Source organism: Porcisia hertigi, chromosome 36, assembly GCF_017918235.1.
Source record: "Porcisia hertigi strain C119 chromosome 36, whole genome shotgun sequence".
NCBI lineage: Eukaryota > Euglenozoa > Kinetoplastea > Trypanosomatida > Trypanosomatidae > Porcisia > Porcisia hertigi.
This window is the reverse complement of record NC_090595.1, coordinates 2,132,501-2,156,552: the sequence shown is the minus strand read 5'-3', so window position 1 is coordinate 2,156,552 and position 24,052 is coordinate 2,132,501. Positions and strand designations below refer to the sequence as shown.

General features: G+C 52.5%; 4 protein-coding genes across 4 annotated transcripts; all 4 read left to right on the top strand.

Moving 5' to 3' along the window:
- Positions 1–54: 54 nt before the first annotated feature.
- JKF63_00541 (uncharacterized protein) lies at positions 55–1,938 on the top strand (the record flags this gene model as incomplete). Its single annotated transcript, XM_067896592.1, has 1 exon — positions 55–1,938. The coding sequence occupies one exon, from the start codon at positions 55–57 to the stop codon at positions 1,936–1,938; it is 1,884 nt and encodes a 627-aa protein (XP_067752749.1).
- A 3,178-nt stretch (positions 1,939–5,116) lies between these two features.
- On the top strand, positions 5,117–6,487 carry JKF63_00540 (uncharacterized protein; the record flags this gene model as incomplete). The annotated part of the gene is made up of 1 exon (XM_067896591.1): positions 5,117–6,487. One exon carries the CDS (start codon positions 5,117–5,119, stop codon positions 6,485–6,487), a length of 1,371 nt encoding a protein of 456 aa, XP_067752748.1.
- A 1,954-nt stretch (positions 6,488–8,441) lies between these two features.
- On the top strand, positions 8,442–10,109 carry JKF63_00539 (uncharacterized protein; the record flags this gene model as incomplete). The annotated part of the gene is made up of 1 exon (XM_067896590.1): positions 8,442–10,109. The coding sequence occupies one exon, from the start codon at positions 8,442–8,444 to the stop codon at positions 10,107–10,109; it is 1,668 nt and encodes a 555-aa protein (XP_067752747.1).
- A 2,245-nt stretch (positions 10,110–12,354) lies between these two features.
- On the top strand, positions 12,355–14,226 carry JKF63_00538 (uncharacterized protein; the record flags this gene model as incomplete). Its single annotated transcript, XM_067896589.1, has 1 exon — positions 12,355–14,226. The coding sequence occupies one exon, from the start codon at positions 12,355–12,357 to the stop codon at positions 14,224–14,226; it is 1,872 nt and encodes a 623-aa protein (XP_067752746.1).
- Between the last annotated feature and the right edge of the window lie 9,826 nt (positions 14,227–24,052).

Below are 24,052 nucleotides of genomic sequence, written 5' to 3'. Positions count from 1 at the left end.
TACTCTGCCTCCGCGCACATTTTTCTCGCGTGTTTTGTTTGTCTCAACTACACCATGAAGCGTATCAGCGCCACCGAGCTGCAGGGCAACGTCCTTAAGCTGCCACGTTTGCCTATTCCCTCTGTGGCGTCCTCCATGGAGGGGTATCGTGCGTCCTTGCGAGCTCTGTGGTCCCCTGAGGTGACGGCACCGCATCTTTCCAAGCTGGACTCCTTCGTTGAGTCCTCTGCCCCGGTACTTCAGAGGCATCTCGTGGAGACAGACAAAGCTGCAGCTGAGTCGGGTAAGGCGCCATTCACTTATGTGGAGGACCTCTTGGCTCAAGGGGCGCTCAGCAGCCGCTCCCCACTAGAGGTAAACAAGAACATCGGCTTTGTTCTGCAGCGGGATATTTCTGGGACAGATGGGACGCAGGTTGGCGTGGCCTCGGCCCTTACCTACGGCATTGCATGCTGGGTCCAGGAGGTACGGACGAACGGACTCTCCATTCCGGCTGACCCAGCCACGCAGTACGACGTGTCGCCGCTTCTCACAGAGTTTGGCCGAAGCCTCATCCCGTCCAAGGAGACCGATCTGGTGCACACCACGTCCCTGGAGCACTTGAGCCACGTTATTGTGTTACATGACGGCCACTCTTACATGGTCCGCGTCTTTGACGAGCACCGGCGCGTACTTGACCGCAAACTGATCCAGAAATCCTTCGAGCTGATTCTCAACATCACGCCCGACCAAGACAACACGTCTCCTGTGTCGGTGCTGACCGCTGGTAGCCGCGCTGTGTGGGGCCAGGCGTATCAGGAGCTCATCAAGACTCCCGAGAACGCCGAGGTTCTGCGCCTCTTCCATGAGAGCATTCTGGTGGTGTGCCTTGACAGTTTGAGGTGGGGCAGCGATGAGGGTCTCGCGGAGGCTTCCGCCTTGCATGGCAGCAAGGAGGAGTTGGAGAACCGCTGGTACGACAAGCACCAGATGATTGTCTCAGAGGATGGGCAGGTGGCGTTCAACCTCGATGCAACGGCGAGCGACCGCGTCCACTGGGCGAAGTGGATTGGCGACGTGCTTTCTATCCTCAAGGAGCAGGGTGGACGCGGGGTGTCGACGGAGAACATCGACGGCGCCGCTGTGAGCGGCATCGTGCGTCCCCTGAGCGTAACATACGGGAAATCGTTCGTTTCGCACATCCGCGCGGCGCGCCAGGAGGCGCTGGCGATTGTGGCGGACACTGAAGTCCACTCCATCCACATACCTTTTGGAAAGGCGCAGCTGTCCGCACTGGGGGTCGAGCCGGATGCATTTGTACAGATCTGCCTCCAGCTAGCAATGCACAAGATGCGCAACAAGCTGTGCAACACAACGCAGATGTGCAGCACCGCTGGCTTCTTTCACGGCACATCGGAGCTGATGCATACGCCGTCTGTGGAGATGCTGGAGCTGGCGAAGTACCTCGCCCAGCATCAGCAGGGCGTCGAGGCCGCCGCCGCACTCGACACGAGCGGCAAGGAGGCGCTTGCTAAGCTTTTTCATGCTACGAGCAACCAACACGCTGCCCTCCGGGCCGCCGCAGCGCGTGGCGAGGGCTACGACCGTCATCTCATGGCCTTACGCCACGTCGCACGTATCAATGGCGACAAGGCTGCTCTCGCCTTCTTTGAAGACGACGTGTTTCTCAAGACGAGCACGCCGGTGCTGAGCACCAGCCAGTTTAGTGAGCCGTGGCTGCGGTACTACACCTTCGGCCCCATGCAGAGCAACGGCTACGGCCTCGGTTACGTCATTGACGAGCAGGAGGTTCGTGTTTCGCTTTCTGCCTTCACAAATAGCCCGGCGGCAAATGCGGCAGACCTGAAGGCTTCCCTGATGGTGTCCTGCAGCACCCTATTCAAGTTACTTGGAGGCGCGCCCGGCGCAAACACCGCTGCAACAGGCGTCCTAAAGTGATCACCTCGCGAAAAGAGGTACAAGGCAGAGGAACGGCGTCAGGCGGCACATATGAAAGACTAGTAAGGAAACATGTGCTTCTCTTTGCGGCCACACACAGACCCATAAATCGATTCACTGGGCGCAGCAAGGCGCGATGGAGTTTTCTTGCCTGTTGTTTCCCATTGCTGTCTGCAAGCCACCAGCTGTCCCCGCGCACGGCCAGGATCACATCCAGCTGATCTGTAGATCTCTCTCTCCTATCTTTCGGCTTTTGTTGCGTTGGTAATTCGCTTCTCCGCTTTGTGTGTCTCTACACATACAGCTCTACCCCCCTCCCTCCCTATCTCGCCACTCTTTCTGGCCTTTTTCCTTTCGACGTGCGCCTTTAGTTCTGATAGGACGACACCACAAGGCAACGCCAATGCATGTCAGGGACGGCCCTGCGGTTGTGTTTTGGGTCTTGGTGGCATTGGGTCGGGTGGGGGGCTTGGAGTCGCGCAGCGTTTCATGACCGAGCGGGGGGAGGGGGCCTTTCATTGTTCTTTTTTCCTCTCACCATGTGGACCTCATGATGTGGTTGTGCCGCCTCTTGCTGATTCCCCTCACTTTGTTCATCTTTGCCTTTTGTGGACGCTATTATTCGCATCACAATTTTTTTTTTCCCTTTTCCTTTCCTTCTCCCCTTTCCACAATCTCTCTCTTTCCATTTACATAAAGCAAACAGTTATGCCACTCTTTTTTTGATGTTCTTCCTGGATTTCTGTGTCTGTGTTCTTGACTCAACAGAGAGGGGTGAGAAAAAAAAAGAAAGGGGCTTCCTAACCGGGGATGGAGGAGGAAGGGGGAGACACTACGTCTTTTTTCTTTTTGCCCTCTTTTCCCTTCTCCTCTCTCCGTGAAGCGTCTCTTTGCACCGCTGTGTACTTGTGTGTCTGCGTTTCTGCCGGCGCCGTTATTCCCCAAAAGGCTGTCTTCTTTATGTCAGGTGCGCGCGCGCGTGTATGTGTGTGTGTGTGTGTGTGTGCAGTGGTTTGATTTTCAGTTGTTATGGTTGTGTTGTCTTCATGTCCCTTCGTAGACTTGCTCGTGCCAGTCCAGTCAGTTGCCCATCTTTGAATGGGGTTATGCACAGATGTTGTGAGTTTTTTTTTTCGCTTAGTGTGGTCGGTCTTTTCCCGGTGTGACTTTTTTTTTGATCTGTGAGCTTTTTCCCCCCTTCCTTGCTCTCCCCCCCCCCTCACTCACCCACCCACTGCATTCTTCTTCTCCCTATATTAGCACTCGATTTCGAGTCATCGTCCGACGCCCCCCCCCCTCCCGTCCCGCCCCCCTTTCTTTGTGGACGATTTACTTTGGTCGCCCTCCGTTCCTTGCCTTTGAAAAAAAAAGTGTCTTTCCCTGTTTTCAGCGTGTGTGTGTGTGTGTGTGTGTTTTGTCGCCCCCCTTTTCGTGTTTTATGTCTGTGTGTGGAGGAGTACAGACAAGAGGTGCGAAAAGGAGGAGGGAAGGGGAGGGGATGGTGATGGTGTCGGTCCTGGGCACGTTGTGGCGCCCGTGCGCACTAAGTTAAGCACGCTGTTGAACTGCTCGACAGGGGAGGGGAGGAGGGGAAGGGGCAGGCAGCTTTCCTACCCGCCCCTCCCCCTCCCCCTTCCCGCTTCTCTCTCATACGGTATGGAAAGGTGTCGACGTAGCTCCAAGCGCGTTTCAACGCCCCCTGACTGTTTCGGAGTGAGGAAGTCCTGAGGCGTCCACCCCCGAGGAGCGCCACCGCGTGGTGGCGGCTGTGGGCACCATGTAAGCAGCTGTGGGGTGGTGTGGACGTGCAACACGGGTGGTGAGGCAGAGATCTTAAGAGGGTCCGTGCTCAGATGACCAAGTCGGCATTGCTGTATCACGTGTGAACTGCTGCTCTTCACCGCGGGGGATGGGGCCAGTGGGAAGGCAAAATGGAGGGGGGGGGACTGGCTAATGTCTCGCGTGTGTGGGCGGAGGGGGAAAGGCGCCGGCGGTGGTGGCATGAGCATCTGGAATGAAAACAAAAAGTCGGGGGTGTGGAGCGGCTCGACGTTGTGGTGTGCTGCGTTGTGATGTTATCATCATCTTTTCTATGCTTTTTTTTCTTGGGGGGGGGGGCGTGCTATCGCTCATCACCACCTCCGCACTTTCAGGTGAATTGTTCGCCTCTGCGCACTCTACGCTCTCGCACTGTTCTTACTTATTGTCTGTGTTGCATCTTTGTCGAAGGAAGCATGCGGTCGGCTCCCCCGAGAGTCACACGCCCCTAACACAGGAATGCAGGCCAGAGTTGCATGAGCACATAAAACGTAAGACCACAAAACGCTTAGGGGGGAGGAGGGCATCAAGCAGAGACGGTTAACCTCAATTCTTTAGGCTGCACAAGTGCGTGCACACACACACACACACAAACGCAGGGTCTCACACCTTGGTCAGATTTTACGACCTTCACCATTTTGTCATAATTGCTTTTCACGTTTGTACATCAAAGGCTTTTGGGCGGCGAGATTCAGAGTCGTCGGCAGAGGGCTGGCGGCAGTGCCGCTGCCAGGGCGGTGCAGGGGCTCCTGCTCACTCCTCCTGTATAGAGCCGCTATAGCTCTCTTCATGTATTTCTTTAAATGTCCCCTGTGCGCGACTTGATACCCCCGTTACCACTTGAATCCTTTTTTTCTTCCCCCACCACTACATATGTCTGAATCATATGCCTGTCTGCTCATTCATGTGCCTGTTTCCGCGTGTCTTGTTCCCATTCACACACACACACACAAATCCTCATGGGGCGGACTCCATTTTTGTTTTGAATTCCTCTCCCGGAACGCACGACCCTCAGTGAAGCAGCACAGTGCGAGGCAGACGAGATATTCGCCATTTCACCGCTCAGCGGGCGTCCTTTCATTCCCCCTCTCCCCCCTCCATCACCCCCACCCCCACCACCACTAGCGTAGCGCGTGTGCGTGTGTGTGTGTGTGTAGTGCGAGAGGTAATCTACACCACAGATAACCGCTTTTCTTTTTTTTTTAATCATTGGCGCCATCCATTCTTCACAGGGATCCACGTCACGATTGTGCGTGTGTGTGGGTCACTCGTATGACATACGGGATTACTCTCACCAACCCTACCCCCCCCCCCCCCCGGAAGAAAAAAAAAACAAACTACTCGTCTTTCATCCAGCAAAATGTCTCTCTCGTCTTCCATGACGGTAGAGCAGCGCATCCTGCACCGGCTTTCGACCTGCGCGGAGGAAGCCATTCCTTATGAGCGTCTCAAGAAGGAGCTGCAGCTTGGCACCAGCGGCGGCGAGGGTGCGGTGCGCCAACTGATGGAGCAGAATCGTGTGCGCCTGCGCCGCGGCACTGGTGCCGACACACAGATATACATCTCCATAGTGAATAACATTAACGAAAACCTGTCTCTGGTTCTCGACGCAGTGCGGGCGAGTGGGTCCACTGGAATCGATCAGACACAGCTTCTGAGCAAAGTGCGGATGCCCAAGACGGAGCTCGGCAAGGCTCTCACGGCGCTAGCGGCCAAGAATCTTATAAAGGAGCACCGCTCTTTCACAAACCGCGCGAAGCGCATATACACGCTCTTCAACATTGACCCGTCATCGCATATCACTGGGGGCGCCATGTATTGTGGTGAGGAGATCGATGTTGCGTTTGTAGATGAGTGGCGTCGCGAACTGACACGGTTCGTGTCAACGCGGCGGATGGTGAGTTTCGACCAGATCAAGCGGCATGCTGAGGGGGTGCAGAGCGCTGGCGGTGGCCGTGTCAATGGAAGTGCACCACCCAGTGCAGTGTATACCTCAAATCACCTGCACGACACTCCCACTCAACCGGGCAGCGTTCCCGTTGTCTTTACAATGATCAACTCGACGGTCCAGCGACCGGGCGGCGGCGGCCCATCGTCGTCGTCCGGCATGATGACATCCGTCGGTGGCAACCACTCCTTTGTCGCGAAACAGCTCTCCGAGCAGGACCTGCGCACTCTCGTCAACACCCTCGTCCTCGACGGCGTACTAGAGATGCTCGTTCCAGCCACCACTGAGGAGGTGAACACACCCCAGTATCAGCTGGCGTGTGGCCAGAGCGTGATGCGTCACTTTACCGCCCAAACGCGGCGTCTCCGCCAACGACCCTTGTCACCGGGGATGGAGGGACCGGCGTCACAGCGCGGACGCCACGAGAATGACTCGGCCTCAGGATCGGCTGGGTATTTGGCAGCCGCGCTCTCCTCCTCGACGTCAGCTGCTCATGGTGCCGGTGGCTACGGTCGTGATTTGGGTGAGAGTGGTGGGCTTTTCTCCAACATTGAGGGCGACGGAGTCTGCCGCAGCACTATGGATGCGTTGCGTCAATCCAGTCTCTGGGAGCCGGCACCAGTCTCGCAGCCGTCTGCAAAGGACGCCATCGACAGCTGGTCTTATATGCCAGCTGTGGGCTTTCCCTGCCTAGGGTGCCCACTCCTAGAGCAGTGTTCTTCTTCGTGCCGCGGCTTAGTCAACCCAAAGAGCTGCGCTTACCTGAAGGATTGGCTTCAATGACCCCTAGACAGCAGGCCCATGCCCGGCGGAAAAGGAAACCGGCTCTTCAGGCATCTCTGCCATTGTGGTTGTCGTCGTTGTGGGGAGGATGTCGGAGGTCGGAGGTCGCGGCAGCGCCCGAGAGAAGAATCACGGTTTGCATGGGGCGTCTTTCAACAAGCGAAAAGAGGGAGGGAAAGCGGGGGGGGGGGGCGGGCGGGGCAGGCGGGGCGGGCGGCGGAAGGAGAGTGGACGGCGGGAGCGCGCGCGCTTGCACCGTACTCTAGGGGGTGAGATCGACTCGCTTGCATCCGTGTAACCCCTCTCCCTGTTTCTCTCACCATAATCGGCTGCCAGTCCAAAGACCCCCCCTTGAAAACCGTTGCATGTGTTCCCCACGGCAACGCAAACGTTCCACTCCAGCACACTCACGACACTCACTTCCACTGCATGTCTTTTTCCCCTCCATTTCTTGGCATTAACTCGTTCCTAAGAAGTAACGGCAAGTCCACATACACTGACACTAAGTGTAAGCTTTGGGGGGGGGGGCACCGTTGTGGAGGCCAGAGGTGAGTGTGAGGTGAGATAGGGAGAGGGGGTTGGGGGAGAGCACACGTCGTTCCATGGACAATGGGGTTTTCTTCCTTTTTCATTTCTTCTCAATCCCTCTCCTCTCTCACACGTTTGTGAGTGGGTACGCTTCCGCGCGCACAACGGCGCTCTTTCTCTCCTGAAACTTTCGTACTCGTCTGCGACGTGGCATCTCCGGTTCCCCCCTCCCCCCTCCCCCCTTCCCCCCTCCACGGGAGGGTGAAGTGAGGCGATTGGGACGAACTGGCGTTTCGAAGAAATATGGCTTGTTCATCAGAACAGCAGCGGAAAGACGCACACAGGTAAGGGGTAAAGGCTCAGGGAGGTGTGACTGCCTGCATCGAGAATTCATATCCGGAGCTGTGGGCTGGTCAAACCGAGGCGAGGAGGGAGGGGGAGGGGGGTCGTGTGGTGTGTTGGTAAGGATCTGTGATGTGTCGTGAACACCACCACCACCGCGTCTTCACACCAAACATAACGTTTATTTTTTCCCTTTCACAGACACACACACACACACACACACACTGTACACAAAGTGGAGCACGTTTTTGGTGTGCTTCATCAAACCGTTGAGGTCATGATTTCAGGGCGCTTCTACGAAAGCAGTGTGCTTGCTTGCTGTTCCCCTCCATCTCCCCAGCTCTTCACTCTCCCTCTCCGGCTTCTGCACTTCCTTCTCTTTTTCTTCTCCCTTCTCTCTCTTTTTTTTTCCATTGGAAAAAAACTGTTTAAATTTTCTTTTTTCGCCTCTGTCCGTCTCCCCTCTCGATTGTATCCTCTCCCACTTGTGCCTCTCCACCCCCCCCCCCCCTAGCGTGTACAGGGGAGCGGATGCGGTGTGTGTCGATTTGCAGCCGCATCAAAAATAAAAAAAAAAAAAAGAGGCCACATTTTTTTTTGTTGGTGTGACAAAGAGTTGCGCTTTGTTCCAACTGTATAGGCGGGCAACGGGCAACGGGATAAAACCTCGTGTCTGCCCCCCTTCCCCTCCCCCTCTTGTGCATGGCTGCCTGTATGTGTGCTGAAGGAGGTGTAATCCGAGATATTCACAAAGAACAAAGCAAACACTCAATCGACCCGTTTGAGAGGGAGTCAGGAGGCTTGAGCGAATCCATTACACTGAGGGAAAATAAAGGCATCCTCGCTATTACACTGTGAACTCCACGGGGCACCGATAGAGAGAGACTTGTGCAACGCAAGTTCCATATCCAGCACCCATATCAGCGTTGAGGCCTTCTTACAGCCGAAGGCTTTGGGTGTTTGTAAAGGCGGGGGGGAGGGGAGGGGAGCGATGACGTCATCGCCATGCCCCTCTTCTTCACCTCCACTTGGCAGCGCCAACAACAACCCTCACTTGTCGGCGAGGGCTGCGCTGCGACACCAGATGTCGCTTCAGAGACACGCTCTGATGCGACTGCGTACCCGAGAGGATAGCAGACTTTGTGCCTCTCCAGGGCCGTCTGTTCAGGATGTCACCCAAATCTGCACTCCGCTACTGGAGACTGTTTCAAACTTTGCTCGAGAGGAGGAGAACGAGGAGGAGCCGTACGTGAAGCGTCAGCACGCAGAGCCGGCATGTCGCCGAGAGCCAGACAAGGGCAGCAGCTCCGTCGTCAGGGGTACAGCGGCTAAGGCGATCGCAATCGACGTCCCGCTGTATTGTATCTCAACACCCTCTTCCGGTGGTGAGCCCTTGTCTGCTGCTGGACGGCCCATATCCAGCGCTAGGTGCCCAGTGGTCGCCGCAGCGGTAGCAACGAGGGGTGCACGTGTTGGCCCCCCAGGCTCGTCAGCTCTTCGCAACTTGAACGGCGGTGAGACTGCAAGTAGCCTGGCGGCCGCGTGTGCACACCCAGTGGGGCACTTCACAGCGACCGCTGGTCTGTGCTCGGCCTTATCCGGGGCCGCGTCACCTCCGCTCTCTACTTCTAGTTCCTCACCTGTGTCAGCTTGTCTTGGCTCGGATTTGGTATCCGCTAGTTCGCAGCCTTCATTGGTGTCCGCTGTGCCGGTCGCAACGCCTGGCTTATCAATGCGGTTGCCCGTGTCATCGACGTCACACCGCATCCATCAACATGAACTAAGCCCGGCTGATTTCTGTCGTGAGGAGGTGCTCGGTGAGGGCAGTTATTCGATTGTCACCCTCGCGACGCACCGTACATCGGGTTTGCTCTTCGCGCTGAAGGAGATTGACCGAAACCGCTTGCGGTGGCGGCCGCTGGAGGCCCAGCTACGCTGGGAGATCAATCTACAGAGGACACTGCGTCACCCACACATTGTACGGCTCTACAGCTACTTCATTACGTCAGACTCCATCAGCCTTGTGCTGGAGTACTGCAGCGGAGGGACGTTGCTGAGTCGGTTGAGGGCTGCACCGCAGCATCGCTTCTCGGAGAAACAAGCATCACGCTACATTCGCCATGTAGCGAAGGCGCTGGTGCATCTGCATGGCCTCGGTGTGGCGCACCGAGACCTGAAGTTGGAGAACGTCCTCGTCGATGCGGATGACATTGCCAAGCTGGCAGACTTTGGCTGGTCGCGCCCTGTCGTGCAGTCGCTGTCAACCACCCGGCCAGTGGCAGCTGCCCAGATTCCAGGCGACGGGAATGATGTTCGAGTTGATGGGGAGTTGACGGAAGAGGAGACAGAGGGTCGCCGTACCGTTTGCGGCACCTTGGATTACCTTTCTCCTGAGATGGTCTCCGGCCAAGCACACTCAAGCAAAACAGATGTCTGGTCGCTTGGAGTCATGTTGGCTGAGATGCTAACTGGTACCCCACCATTCTACTGCGATTCGGTGCAGCAGACGTTGCATGCCATACAGCAGCTTCCACCCAACCTCACCGGCTCAAAATTTGTGCACCGCGGTCCAGGACTCACTAGCAAGACGAACTCCGTGACCGATAGTGCGTCTACAACTCCCAATGATTTCGTTACCCTAACTGACGGTGTACTTGCTCTCATTCATGCGATGCTCCAGAAGGACCCCGTCGCGCGACCGACGATGTCTGAGGTGGTGCGCCACCCGTGGCTGCAGAAAAAAAACTTTTGATGAGGTTCGGAGAGAATTATATGTGGGAGAGTAACCCCCCTCCCCCCCCTTTACCCCTCTTCTCCTCCCCTTCTCCCCCCGCGTGGCTGGCCTGCTTCCTTCTTTTCTTCCTCCTCTCCCCCCTTTTTTCCCCGCCCATGGGAATCATCTCGTTCTGCTTGGTAATAGTGGACTGGGGCTGCTTTGTCTAGCGCAGGAGACTAGGAGGGGGGGCGGGCAGGCAGGCAGGGGGTGCAACAGTATTCTAAAGGGGAGTCTCGGCTCCTTTTTCTCGCACTCACTGATTTCCTTTTTTTTGAATTCCCTGGGGCGTTGCCGCAGGGTTAGATTGGCTTGTCTCTCTCCCCCCCTTTCCCTGTGTTTGAGTGTACAGGGGCAGAGAGAGAGGGGGACATTGCATGGAGTTCATCAGACACCCTTCGTTTCCAGAATAGTAGATGAGAGAGAGAGACACAAAAAAGGGATATACCAAGACAGTCTGGTTGCAAGGTGCATCGATGCATTGAATGTGCGAAAGGGAGGGTAGGACGGGTCAACACACGACACACCTTTCTCTTGCACCCCTGCCCCCGCCCCGCGTCACCCTGACGGGTGCGTAGAGTCTCCTGTCGTCACTCGACTCCCGGAATACTGCCAACTGCATCTTCGCTGATTACACACCACCCCTCCCCAGCTACTTTTTTCCCTCCCCATCTTGTCTCTCTGCTTTTATACACCCCTTTCTTCCCCACCATTGTCGTGCATCACTTTTCAATCATGGTGCTTGTACGCGCGCGTAAGCACTTCTGTGTCTGACTATTCGCCTCTTTCGCTACGCGTCCCCTACACTTGGAACTTGATCCCAACCCCGCTGTCCTCTCCTTCCCTCTCCTTTCCTCGCTTTCTGTCCGCTCTCCCCACCCCATCTACCTGTTTGTTCGAGCTGACGTTTCACTATTGGCTTTGCTGTGTGTTTTCGCCTATTTTCTTCACTTGTGTGCACTTTTAAAAGTTTTATGCACATCCACGCTTGTTTTTGCCCCCCGCCTTTCCCCCTTCCCCCCTCTCCCTCTTTCTGTGATTGCCCATCTTTACAAGAGTGTACACATATGCCCATGCCTATCAGCCAAGCCCACCCCGTCATCACCATCTTCTTGTCTCCTTTTTTTCCCCCCCACGGCAGAGGATTCTCCGCAGCCGTGTCGATCGCACGCTGCCTTCTCTTCCCCCCTCTCTTCAGTTGATTTGTATGATATCTTTATATAATCATTCTCTCTCCTTTTTTTTTCATCTGTTGCACTTTCTCACGCGAGGCCATAAACACGGTGCAACCGCCCCCTTTTTGTGCCTCCCCTCCCCCCCCCCTCACACACACCCACACACCCACACCTCTTACCCCCTTTTCTTCATCCCATTCCGCCAGTTTCAAGGCAAAAGTGCACACACACAAAAAAAAAAGCAAAGAAAGAAAAATCTCTACTCATCATCACTACAAACGAAAAAGAACAAAAATCATCGCTCAACCTTCCATCCTTCTACTCTCCCCCTCCCCCTTCCACACATCCTATTTCACTCTGCCTCTTTTTTTAAAGACTTTCTTTGTAGCCCACCCACCCCTCTCGCTGTTGAGCCTCGCCGCGCCTTAGGTGTTCCCCTCCCCCCTTTCCCGTTCACATTCTGCCCTTTGTGTTTTATTTAATTTTAATTTTTATTTTTTTGTGTGTACTAAGCTCGTTTTACTAGACAAGAGGCCTGGGGAGTACTCGCGTCCTTTTGGATTGACTTGAGACACCGCTGAGAAGTCTCTCCCCTCTTCTTCAGGCCTCTTCACCCCCACCATACACACACACACACACACACACACACACGAAGCCTCATTCTTTTTTTTTTCTCGATCCCCCCCCCCCTTCACGTTCTTTTCTTCCCCGACTCTTCCCATTGTGTTCTTCGAGGTGCGGAAGTGCGAATCAACAACATCACGAAAACAAAACAAAGGGAGGGGAGTAGGGAGGGTGACAGCTCATTGTCTCAGCTCATTATTAGACGGGCGCATCACCTGTCACATAAAGGTTCATCTTTTTTTCCCCTCCTTATTTTGTTTTTGACTCGGGTCATATTTGTCTCGTTGTTTTACGTTTATTTTCAGTCCTGTTCGGGTATTGCGCCCCCCTCCCCCTCCCCCTCCCCCCCTCAACCGATCCGAGGTTTGACCTGCACAAAAAAAAACGAAGCAGAAAAACTGCTGAGTGATACATTCTTTTGCAGTATGTTCTTCCTCTCCACCGCTGCCCCGCCGCAGGTGCCGCCATCAGGATCCATCGCGGCGCCGGCACCCTACCCGTTTGGTACTCCCATGAAGGAAGTGTCGATGAGGTCTTTCAGCAACAACGAATCCTTATCGGCACCCGTCTCTGCTTCGCCGCCGTCGTATGAGGCTGTTGCTCTCAACCCGAAGGGCCCTCGCAGCCAGACGAATCTCTTTGTTCGCAAGCTGGCCTCGGCTGTGACGGAGGAGGACATGCGCAAACTTTTCGAGCGATACGGCACGATCCTATCCTTTGCGCTCATGCGCGACATCCACACTGGCGAGAGTCTCGGCACCGCCTTCGTGCGCTACAGCACCCACGAGGAGGCCCGGGCTGCCATGGCGGCTCTTGACGGCCGCGAGCTCTACGGCCGTCAAATCTCCATTCAGTGGGCGAAGCGCGAGCACGATAGCACCCCGTGCGGGGACGCTCGACGCAAGATTCGCAAACTCTTTGTGCGCAACATCCCTCTCGACATAACGGTACGTCATCTACGGCAGATGTTCTCCGAGTTTGGTGCCATCAGCAACGTCACTCTTCACAGCGATACGGCGCCCGCGGTGGACCGCGAGGGTGGCGGCGACAACTGGCACCCACCCCACCGAATGCGCAACATCGCCTTCATTCTATTCCTAGACGACGACGTCGCGGAGCAGGCAGTGAGCAAGCTGCACAACACATGCCCGTTTGAGAGCTGTGAGAGAATCCCACTCATGGTCAAGCTGGCAGAGGACAACCGCGACCGCATTGATCGAAAGCAACGCTTTTTCGATAACAACGCCGCAAGCGTGAACACCAATATGCTCGCTACAGCGATGATGCAGGGAAGTCAGCTCTCCACTGCCCCTTCTCTCTCACCCTTGGTCGTTCCTCTCTCCACGCCAACCTCGTCAACGCTCTCGCCTCCGGCACTGCCGATAGATGTCAACTCGAGTAGCCACGTCTTGATGCGCGACGGCTGCGTGCCGTCGGTATCGCCGAACGGCCAACACACCCTGCCCTTTGCTGTTGCGGCACCAGCACCAGCACCAGCATCTACTCCGATGCTGCATACCACGGTTGATGCAAGCAGGGAAACCAGGTGTGTGTACGTCGCGTCCGCGCCTAACAAATGTGCTGAGCAACAAGTATTACAGTCCCCCTCGGCCCCTGGTCAGTACATGATTGCATCCAGCGGCCAACACGGGTTTTCTGTGGCGAAGAGTGTGGCGTCGCAGGAGCCGCAGTCATTCTATAGGACGGCTCTGTCTGCCTCTGTGCCGCAGTACTACCAGACAGTGACGCTGCCGCAGGTCTTTGTGGGCCCGCATGGCCAGCCCCTGCAGCCACAGTCGAATGTTTTCATTCCAGGATTTTTTCCCTCTTTTTCTCCCAACCATCAATCTCTCCAGCAGCCACAGCAGGTACCGCTCTTTGAGATGCAGGGTGTGCCAGCGAGGCATCCGCTGCAGAGCACGCCCAGTGAAAGTGCCCAGAATCACTCGCCGCAACAGTGTCATCTCACAAACACGCAGCGGTCTGTTGCGATCTCACTGCAGTTCAACAGCGCCGGGAATGCTCTGGATCCAAACCAGACTGCGATCTTCTCAACAACGGACAGCCCATTGAACACGGCGATCAGCGCCAACTGCATACCAACCGGGACAGATGCGAAGGCGTGCTCGCATCTCCGATACGGCTTGGCAAAGGATGACCTTCCCTTGGCTACTCCCATGGGCGAGGTCCTGACACCTTCATTTCTTTCTCGTATCGTGGCGGACGACGAGGTGATCTGGGGCAAGGTTTCTGCCCCCGGGCTTTCTGACACAGGGGCTACCGAGCCTTTGTGCTGAAGGCCAACATCTAGTTGTGTGTGTATGCTGAAGGAGGGAACGAGATTGGCACACATACATAGTCCAGCACAAACGCGTGGTGATTGCGGCGGCGTACGCAGATATCTTTCGCTTTTCGCGTGTGCGTGTGTGTGTGTGTGTGTCTTTTTTGTTTTCTCCACCGTTGCGTCTTTATGAGCGCCTTTTCGCATTTGACGCTGTTTTTGTTTTTATGTTTGGTGTCAAGTCGTCATTGCCCCTCCCCTCCCCCTCCACTTTCCCCTCCCCTCCCCTCCCCTCCTCCCTCTCCCCTTTCACTTTCATTTATTTTGGTTTTATGTATTTTGCTGTGGGCGGATTATGCGCTTTTTTTTCCGGTTGATCCACTCCCCCCCCCCTCTTCTCCCCTCCCCTCCCCGCCCGCAAATGTGTGGTTGCTCTCGGCAGTTTGTGCTGCCGCCGATGTTTTTTATTTTTGGTTTGTGCCTTCACTAAGTGGCTGACTCGCTTTTTGCGTCTGCTCGTGTCGAAGCTTTTTCTTCACGGTTGTGCACCACACCACCCCACGGACTTCTCTTTTACTTTTTCTATCGGCTACAATGTTGCCACCACCGTATGTATATATGTATATGTGTGTACCTCTGTATATTAAGCCTTCGCATATATATATATATATTTTGCAGCCATGTGCGCACATATGTGTGTGTGTGTGTGTGTGTGTGTGTGTGAGCTGCGAGACGTTTGGGTACGGGAAAAAGGAGCGACGGTGCAGTTAAAGCGGAAAGCTAAAAGTCAAGAGGGGGGCTGCAGAAATAGAGAGATGCATGGAAAGAGCATTTGACGGTCCGGGTCACAAGCCCAAAGAAAAACGTGAGGAGTGCATCGATAGGGCAGTCGAGCAGAGCGGCGACGGTGGCTTCCTTATTTTTTTTTTTTGTGTTACGTATTCTGTGCTTTTTTTTCCCCATTTGTTTTTTCTACATGTTTTTTTCGCGCGCGCGTGTGTGTGTGTGTGTATTTTTGATGTGAAGGGCGTGGGGCCTTCTATCACCTTATACCTTTTTTTTTGGGCACGTATTCCCCTCCCTCCCTCCCTCCCTCCCTCCTCTGTAGTGGGACGTTGCCGTGGTTTCGCATTTCACTTTTAATCGTGTAGAGGGTAGCATCATTTATGTGCTGTACTGTACTGTGCTGGCCGCAGCTTTTCCTTACGTGGCTGAGTGCATGCCTTTTTGTTATTGTCAGGTTCACTATGCGTTATACCACTCTTGTGTTGCCAACTTGAGCATGAAGATGCTTGAGCGCTATGTTGTGTATAAGTGTGTTCCTCCTTTCCTTTCCCTGTTTTTTTTTTTGTGCCTCATCGGCACCTCTGTATCTATTCTTGTCTCTTTGATGGTTTTGCTTTCAATATTAAAAAAAAATGTCCAAGCTTCCCCCACTTCGCTTATATATGTGTCGTTTGTGTTGTTGACCCTTTGTTTTTTCTGCCAATGTGCTTGTCTATCCGTGTGTGTGTGTGTGCGCGCGCATGGAGAGGATAGTCCGTTTTTTCTCTCTTTGTTTTGCTTCTACGGGGGCTTACGCGAACGGAGGACAAGAGAGAGAAAAGAGAACCGGCATGAGATTCAAGGGATGCGCATATGCTGAAGAAAGCAGAAACAAGAAAAGGACAAATGCAACTCATCTACACACGCAAATAACATAACAACATCAACAACAACAACAAAAAAAACAGAGCAGCCACCGTCTATCACGTACCAAATCACTACCGGCTAACATTCGACAAAGAGAATCATGATGGAATGACGATGACAGACCCCCCCCTCCCCTCCCTCCCTCTTTCATTCTTTCACATGGTAGAGTTTGTTTTTTTCATTTTGTGTTGTCGTCATCTTCATATTGTTTTTTTCTTGTCTACTCTTTTGGCGCTCGCTCTCATGACATTTCTTCCTTGTGAACACCTTCCCCCCCCTCCCTCCCCATTTTCTTCCATCTCGCTATGTTTCCTGGTTGGCAGTCGAGCTTTTTTGCTCTCGTTATTTCTTTCATGTTTTTGAGTCCCTTCCCTCCCCTCCCCCCTCCCCTCGGCCTCCGCAGCAGAATCGCCTGCTGTAACATCCCTCGCACCGTCTGGCTCTCCACCTCTATATGATTTACAGCCAACACTCTTTTTACTTTCCCCTCTTATTTCGCCGTTTCTCTCATCCCCCTCATACGTCTCTCTCTCTCTCTCTGTCTTCCCGTGTGTCTGTCTGTGCCTGGGTTTGTCGTTGTTCCCCCTTTCCCTTCCTTTCCGTGTCTTTTATTCGTCTCCCCCCCTTCCCCTTCCCCTTTTATGTTCCCAAGCACCAGTTGGACATGTTTTGTTGCTGAGCGTCTCGTAGAGACTCGTTCCCTCCTCCCTCTTCTTGTCCCTCCTTTTTTTTTTGTTTGTTTCTGTCTGCCTGTGTGTAACTTTTTGTGGTGACGTTTGCCGGATCTCGGCTGAATGTAAGTGGGTCGTTGTCGGCAAGTGAGGAGGGAGGAAACAATGTTTGCGGTGTGTTCGTCGTCTCGTCTCCCCACCCACTGTCCATCTTCCCTTCCCCCGTTCACAGAAATGTGTCCGTGGTGTACGGCGGCAACTGCAGCATCGGTAAAGAAGCAAGGGAAAAAAAAACAAGACCAGCAGGGAGAGTGATCTTCCAGAATGAATTAGCGGTGGTGGTGGAAAGGGGGTGGGGGTTAACAAACGTGTGGTTAGTGATGTGCGGCGAATAACCTCGACACGGAAGAGCGCGCTTACACTTATGAGGGATCGTGCTCGACCGAAGTGCACCGTTGCTGATTATCGAGCTACATCGGCAACAACAGAGGACAAACACCGAAAGGAGGAAAGGGTACGGGAAAAAGAAAGAGATGAAACCGAGGGAGAAGGGAGCCATGGGGAGACGCAACAGGGAACAAAGAATAGAAAAGGGAGGATGCGGTCAACTCCCATTCTATCGTTTTCTGCGTAAGCGTTTCGCCCCCTTTCCCCTTCACATTCACTCAGGACAACGCCCCTTCACAGTTTCACTGTAGCATTTCTTTGGATACCCCCGTTTTTCCTTCCCCTCCTCCCCCAAATGCGTGTACTTGCTCGTATGTTTGCTTCGAACTCCAACACCATTCGCTTTTCTTTCCTTGTTTCTTTGTACCCCCCCCCTCCCGCAGTTCTGTACCCCACATCTCAACCGCGCATCTTCCCTCCCCTGCTCTTTCATTATCTGACTCTTGTGCAGCGGGGAAAAAAAAGATCGACACGTGCGTTTGTATAATGGATGACTGTATGTGTGTATGTTGGTGTGTGTGTATGTATGTGTATATATGTGTGTGTATGTCGGTGTGTGTGTGTGTGTGTGTGTCTTTACGTCGCCTCTGTTGTTGCGGTGTGGTTTGTTTTTGTGGTTTCTTCTTCCTACGCCCCCCTTCCTACATTTCGCTTGTACAATTTATTCATATATACAGGTAGATATATATTTATATGTGTGTGTATGTGTGTGTATGCGTTTGTATTTGGTTGCAGCGTCTACTGTTGCCGTGATTCATTTTATTGGAAGTCTTTATCGACCTCGACATACACACACACACACACACACACACACATACAACACGCTTTGGAGTTGCTCATCCAATGTTGATGCTATTGCGTGTGGCGCTCTTTAAAAAAAAATGTTACCTGTATCATGTGATTCGTGTTTATGTGCTCCTTCCTCCGTTCCTTTTTCGTCGTTTTTTTTTGTTTATCAATGAATATATATTTTTCAAATATTTGAATCACCTCCCCTTGTCTTTCCCCTAGTGTGTGTGTGTGTGAAAGAAGTTGAAAAAAGAGAATTCTACGCCCACCCGTTTTCTTCCCCCCCTTTTTTCCTTTTCCTGGACGTATGCCAGTCTCCATGGACTCAATTATATGCGTGTTTTCTTCTTCCACTTCCTCACTGTCATCCTCCCTCGTTTTTTTTTCTCTTTCTCCCCACCCCTCCAAAAAAAAAAAACAATGAGACGCCAGTGCGGCCCCCCGTGGGCTTTCTGGATTTGTGGTGGGTCACCTTCTCTTTTTTTTTTTCCCGGAGACGTCCCTCTCTACCTCATACCCCCCTCCCCCTTTCCTCTTTGGTTTAGGGCATATGCGTGTGTGAATTTTTGAATTCCCTAGTGCATTACGGGCTGTTTTTTTCCTCCTCGACGTTGATGCTTTCCCTCATGTGCTTGATGGCCGCGGTGGCCTCCCCCCTTTTTTCCCTCTCCTTCCTCCCTCCTATTCGGTAGTTTGTTGGGTTGCGCTCTTATTCCAACACGCCCATCCATTTTTTTTCTAATTCTTTCGGTGAATCTTCTCACGTGCTTTATTGTCATGATGGCAAGCGTCTCCTTCCCCCCAAACGCATCACCTTCCCCTCTGTGCGTATATCCTGATGCCGCATAGAAATCTTCCCCCCACCCCTCTTTCTGTACACAGTTGTACTCCAGCATGCAAGCACGGTGTGTATATGCAATTAAATCGGTGTAAGCGCATCCTGGTGGAGCGCAACCATCCTTTACTCCCCCCCGCCGCCGTTGAGGAGATTTATTTGATACGAGGCGCGGCGCGATCAGCTTGGGCTTCCCCACATTCCCCATGACACGGTGTGTCCATACCCACGGAGGCGCTTTGAAAAAAAATATTTTTGTCTCCTTTTTTTTGTTTCTCTTGAATTTCTCTTTTGCAATTTTGACGCAAAGAAAAATTGAGAGAAACGAAAGGGGTGGCAGATCCTTGTCAAGCATCAGGTGGTAAAGCGGGGGTCTCTCTTGAGACGATTGGGGGGGGGGGAAATCATGCAGAGGCGGTCTCGAGAAACCGACGGGGGAGGGGAGGGGAGGGAGAGAGGGAGGGAGGCGCCTCTACAGGCTTACAGTAAAGCAAAAAGATGTCGTATTGTCTGCATGTACTACGTGTCCGCACAGAAACATGGCAATCAACATGCAACTTGGCGTCCACTTGCTGAACTCCAGAAGGGCAAAGGGTGTGTGTGTGTGTGTGTGTGTGTGTGTGTGTGGATGGAAATAGCGCTCCTGCCCGGCTTGCACGAGGCCCCTTCCGCCGCGTTCTCTCTCTCTCTCTACGCGTGTTTGTGATATCATTTTTCAAGGTCTAGTGCTCGCACGCTTGTAGAGTCTGCAGCACGAGATAAAAGAGTAGGGACAAATAATCATCATAACACAAGAGGACTGAACAGCAAGAGGGGGATAAGGACACACACACACACACACACACACCCCAAAAAAAAAAAAACATCGCTGGCATCCGCGTCTGACGCGGGCCTGCTTGTATGTATGTGTGCGCTGCACTATGTGAAGTTTATTTTTTTTCCAATCTCACCCACCCGTAATTGTCAGCGACTCCCTTTTTTTTCGCTGTTTTTTTTAATTATTTAGAGGAGTTTTCATGTGCTCTCCGTGTCTTTATGTGCTCTAACCCCCCTTCTCCTCCATCTCTCCTCCATCCCCCCCTTTTTTTTCTTTGATCACTAATCATCTACCCCATCTGTTACACATTGTCACTTTTTTCGCCATATAAATGAGGGGGAGGGCCCCCACCTTTTTTTGCTTATTATTTTTTTTTCTCAAATAGACTGAGTGGCCGTCTTGGATATGAGCATCAGCGAATGTCCTCGTACTCACACCCACGCATCTATTTGCTCTTCTTTTCTACATATCTCTTCGATCCTCTGATGTTTCATGTATACATGTGTATGCCCCCCCCCCCTCCCCTCCCCTCTTCCTCCTCTTCCTTTTCCCCAGGGGGCTCGTCGTATACCCTTTCTGTCTTGACTACTTTTCCTCGATACACCCTAACAAAAAAAAAACGAGTCCTTCTTCGTCCGTGTCTCTGACTTCGGTATTATGTGTTCTGTTCATTCGGCTTTCTTTTGCTTGTGTCTTTTTTTTCCGCTTTCTTTTTTTTTTTTGCGCGGTCGTTGTTGGTTTCCCCGTTCGCCCGAATTCGCCCTTTCTTACGTTTATTTTTTTCTTCCCCAATTTTTCTCACACGTGTGTGTCCTCCCACTGTGTTTCCTTTTTTTTGGCAGGGAAAACAAACCAAACATAAAAATGGTTTGCCCTCTTTTGTTTAATGCTGATGCCATTGGAATTATCTCTTGCCCCCCCCCCTTCATTTCTTATCTCGTTGTTTTACCCCCCCCTTCCTTCCCTCTTCCCCAATTCCGACGTGAGTCGGTGGAGGAATTGGTTATGCCTTCTTCGTCCTCCTCTTCTTCCACACCCACTTCTCTACTTCTCTTCGCGTTCTAGTAGACACGATTCTCTTCCACGTTTCCCTCTCTGTTTTTGTCGCAGCTCCTTGAAAAAAAGGTTTTTTTTTGTTCATTCACGATACTTCCTGGTCTCTTCACTTTTATCTTGTCTGCGCCGTTTTCACACACACACACACACACACGCACACACACACACACACTCGACAAGAGGGACGAGGAGGAGGGCTTCTCTTTGGTTTGTCCACCACTTTGCTCCATATGCGCTTCACACGGACCGTCCCCTGTTTTTTACCCACTCCACCTCCACCAAACATCAAACCAGCGCTGTTTTTTGCGTCTGTGCCCCCCTCCCCCCTCTCTCCTTCCTCCCTCCCCCTTATAGTGTGTGTGTGTGTGTGTGTGTGTCTGCCAGATGTCTCTCTCTCTCGGTATATATATTTATAAATTTATATAAATTTATATATTTATATTTATATATGTGACAGCCTTGTGCGTCTTTCTCTTTTTGTTTCGGTTACGATTCCGTCTCGTCCCACTTTTCTCTTTTTTTATTTCGGGCCTTTCCTGGGTGTGCTCGTTTGTTCGCTTCTCTGTTCTTGTAGGTTGTATGCGTTTGTAAGTGCGTCAGGATGTGTATTTGATAGACCTCTTTCTCCCCTCTTCCCGGAATTCTCCTGTTTCTCTCTTGTATGCTCGCTCTCTCTCTCTCTCTCTCTCCGTGTGTGTGTGCTGTGCATGAATTCCAGGTGAGCACAAGGGGGGTCACACTGCTGCTGTGCTGCCCCCCTTTTTTTACTTCTCTCTCCTGTTCGTTTAGTGATTTTGCTAGTGCCACTTCTTTTCTCTATTATTTCTTTTTTGCTCTCTTCTTCTTCCCCCCCCCTCCCCCCTCTGTAGACGCACTGAGGTGCAGAAACAACGTTTGTGGAGATGAGATCGAAACGGGAGGGCGAGGAGACATGTATGTGTCATACTCCTACACAGACGCCTCCTTTTCCCCCCCCCCTCAAAACTTATTGCTTGCCTATACGCGATAGATAGTGCACAGTACCAGTCTCCTCTTCTCTCCCCCCCCCCCCATATTTCAAGCGGCCTTGTTGTGTTCTCCCCTCAACATATTCTCTTTCTGTGCGCTACACACACACACACACACACGAAAAAAAGACACGCGGGTATACGTAGAAAAGCAAACGTCTTCCCTTACACGTAGGGCCGCCGTACCTGCCTATTTTTTGTGTTGCCTTCCGTTTTTTTTTTGTCGTTGGCCTGCTCTCTCCCCCGTGTTATCGTTGTTTTCTAAATATTCATTTTCACTTTTTTTTTCGTTCATGTGCACTTCATCAATTCTGCGTCCAAATATATCAGATTTTACGAGAATGACATCCTTTTCCCCCTTTCCCCCCTTCCCCTTTCCCCTCCTTTCTCTCTCCTCGTTCATGAGCTCACCCTCAATATTTTCTTGATCGATTTTCGCCCATCTCCTCCGTTGCGCTCGCTTAGCTAGGTTCTTCAACTCGTCCTCACTCACTCTTTTTTTTTGTTCCCCCCTCCCCACTAGGACGCATTGCTTCTCCCCTACTTTTTTCTGTGTGTGTGTGTGTTTGTGTGTGTGTATATGTGTGTCATATTTATAATTTTTGTAGCGCGTATTGTATGTCTGTTAGTGATTTCGCTTGCGTATAATGCGTTGACGGCGGCTTCTCTCCAGGGGGACCCCCTTCTGCGTTTTTTTTCACACGTGCACAAACAACCACACCAACTTGCGTGTTCGAAGCCGGTGTTTGATGTACGCAACACACACACACACACACACACACACACACACACACACACACACACACACACACGTAGTTTTGACTTCGCCGGCTTCCCCGAGCTCGATTCCTTTCCTTTTTTCTTTTCGCTCTCTGCACTGGTTCTTGGTGCCTAATAAGTGACCCGTTTCTCTCATTTCTTCGTGGGCTCAAACTGTTTCAAGTACACAAGCGAAGGGAGTCACCCACGAACAATCATTGGTGGGATGGGGGTGGGTGGGTGGGTGTGTGTCCCTTTTTTGAAACATTTGGCTATTTTTTTTGTTATGTTTTTTTTTTGGGTCATTAATCAAAAGTTGTTTGTGCTCTTTCACGGGTGTTCTCTTTGGCGTGTGTATTTTCTCCTTAAAAGAATAAGAAGATTGCCTCCCCCCCTTCCACCCTCCGCTCTCCCTTCCACCCTCCCTTCCGCTTTCTTCTCTCCTTCTCTCCCTCTCCCCTTGTGTCCTGGAAAAAAAAAGTTCGCGTGCGGGTGTGTGTTTCTGTGTGAGAGTGCAGCCATGCGCCGTTCTGTCTATGGTTTGTGTGTGTGCGTGTGTGTGTGTGGTTCGATTTCCGCAGCCACAATGCCTTTTGTGAATACCTACACGCTGGTTGGTGCGTCTCCATCTACGACAAACCTTCAGTTGTATATGCATGAACGCACACGTTTTTTTCTCTTATAAACACAGAGCGCAGATATATGTGCCACGCTCGTAGAGAGACCCCTCCCCCCCACACATACACAAATATATATGTTTATATATTTATATATATATATGTGTATATACGTGTACCTCTGTGTGTGTGTTTTTTGGGTGCCTATTCGTGTATCAAAAGTTATTGATTTTCACCTGAGACCAGAAAAAGGGAGGGATATGGTCTGGGGTGGGGTGGGGTGGGTGGGCGGCGCTTCGAGTTGACTGCCAGGCTTGGCCCGACGAGGCGTCGTTTCCGCACCCTCTTTCATTGTTTTCAATCAAAGCTTCCCAACTGATTTATGTATATATATATATATATATATTTCACCACCTTCGAGGCGGAGAGAGTTGTTGCTTGAGGGCGGGGCGGGGGCGGGAGAAACCGGACAGCAATGTCGCGCAACTGTTCTTTTTTTTTGTTGTCACGCCCATTTCTCCCCAGCTTCTCCCACCATTATTCACAAATGCCAAACACCCCTATGTGTGGCCTCTAAAATATTTTTCTATTTCCCATTCCCTCCCTCGCTCCTTCACCTTCTCGTTGACCTGTTTGCTTTGACACTACTCCCACTGTGGCCCCCCCCCCCCCCGTCTGTATTCCCCTTTGCGCACCACACACACCACACCTGAAACAGGTCTGCAGCACCTCTTCTGTGCTTTATCTGGGTGCACTTGAGGTATCGGGCTTCGCGTATGCCGAAGCACGCAATCGGCTCATGCCTTCATCTCCTCTGTGTTTGTAACTTTCGGATTTTCTGTCCCCCCTTTCTCTTCTCTTTCTCCCCCTGTTCTTCGGACCCCCCCCCCCCTCCCCGCAAAACCCACTCAACGTGGTGGGGATGCTTGACTGGATTAGAGCAACATACAAATGCAAAGGCCACAGGCAAGGGGTGGGGAGAAACACACGACTATCCCTCTTACCCTTCCCCTCGCCCCAAGGCGTGTGGTCATCCCTGCCGTGCGACATGTGAGGCTCATCGCTACTTGGCTATACCCTGGCGCCTGCGCAAGTGGTCCATGGTATTGATGGTGGGCAGCGGCAGACGTGCGTCACATACACGTTCGTGCA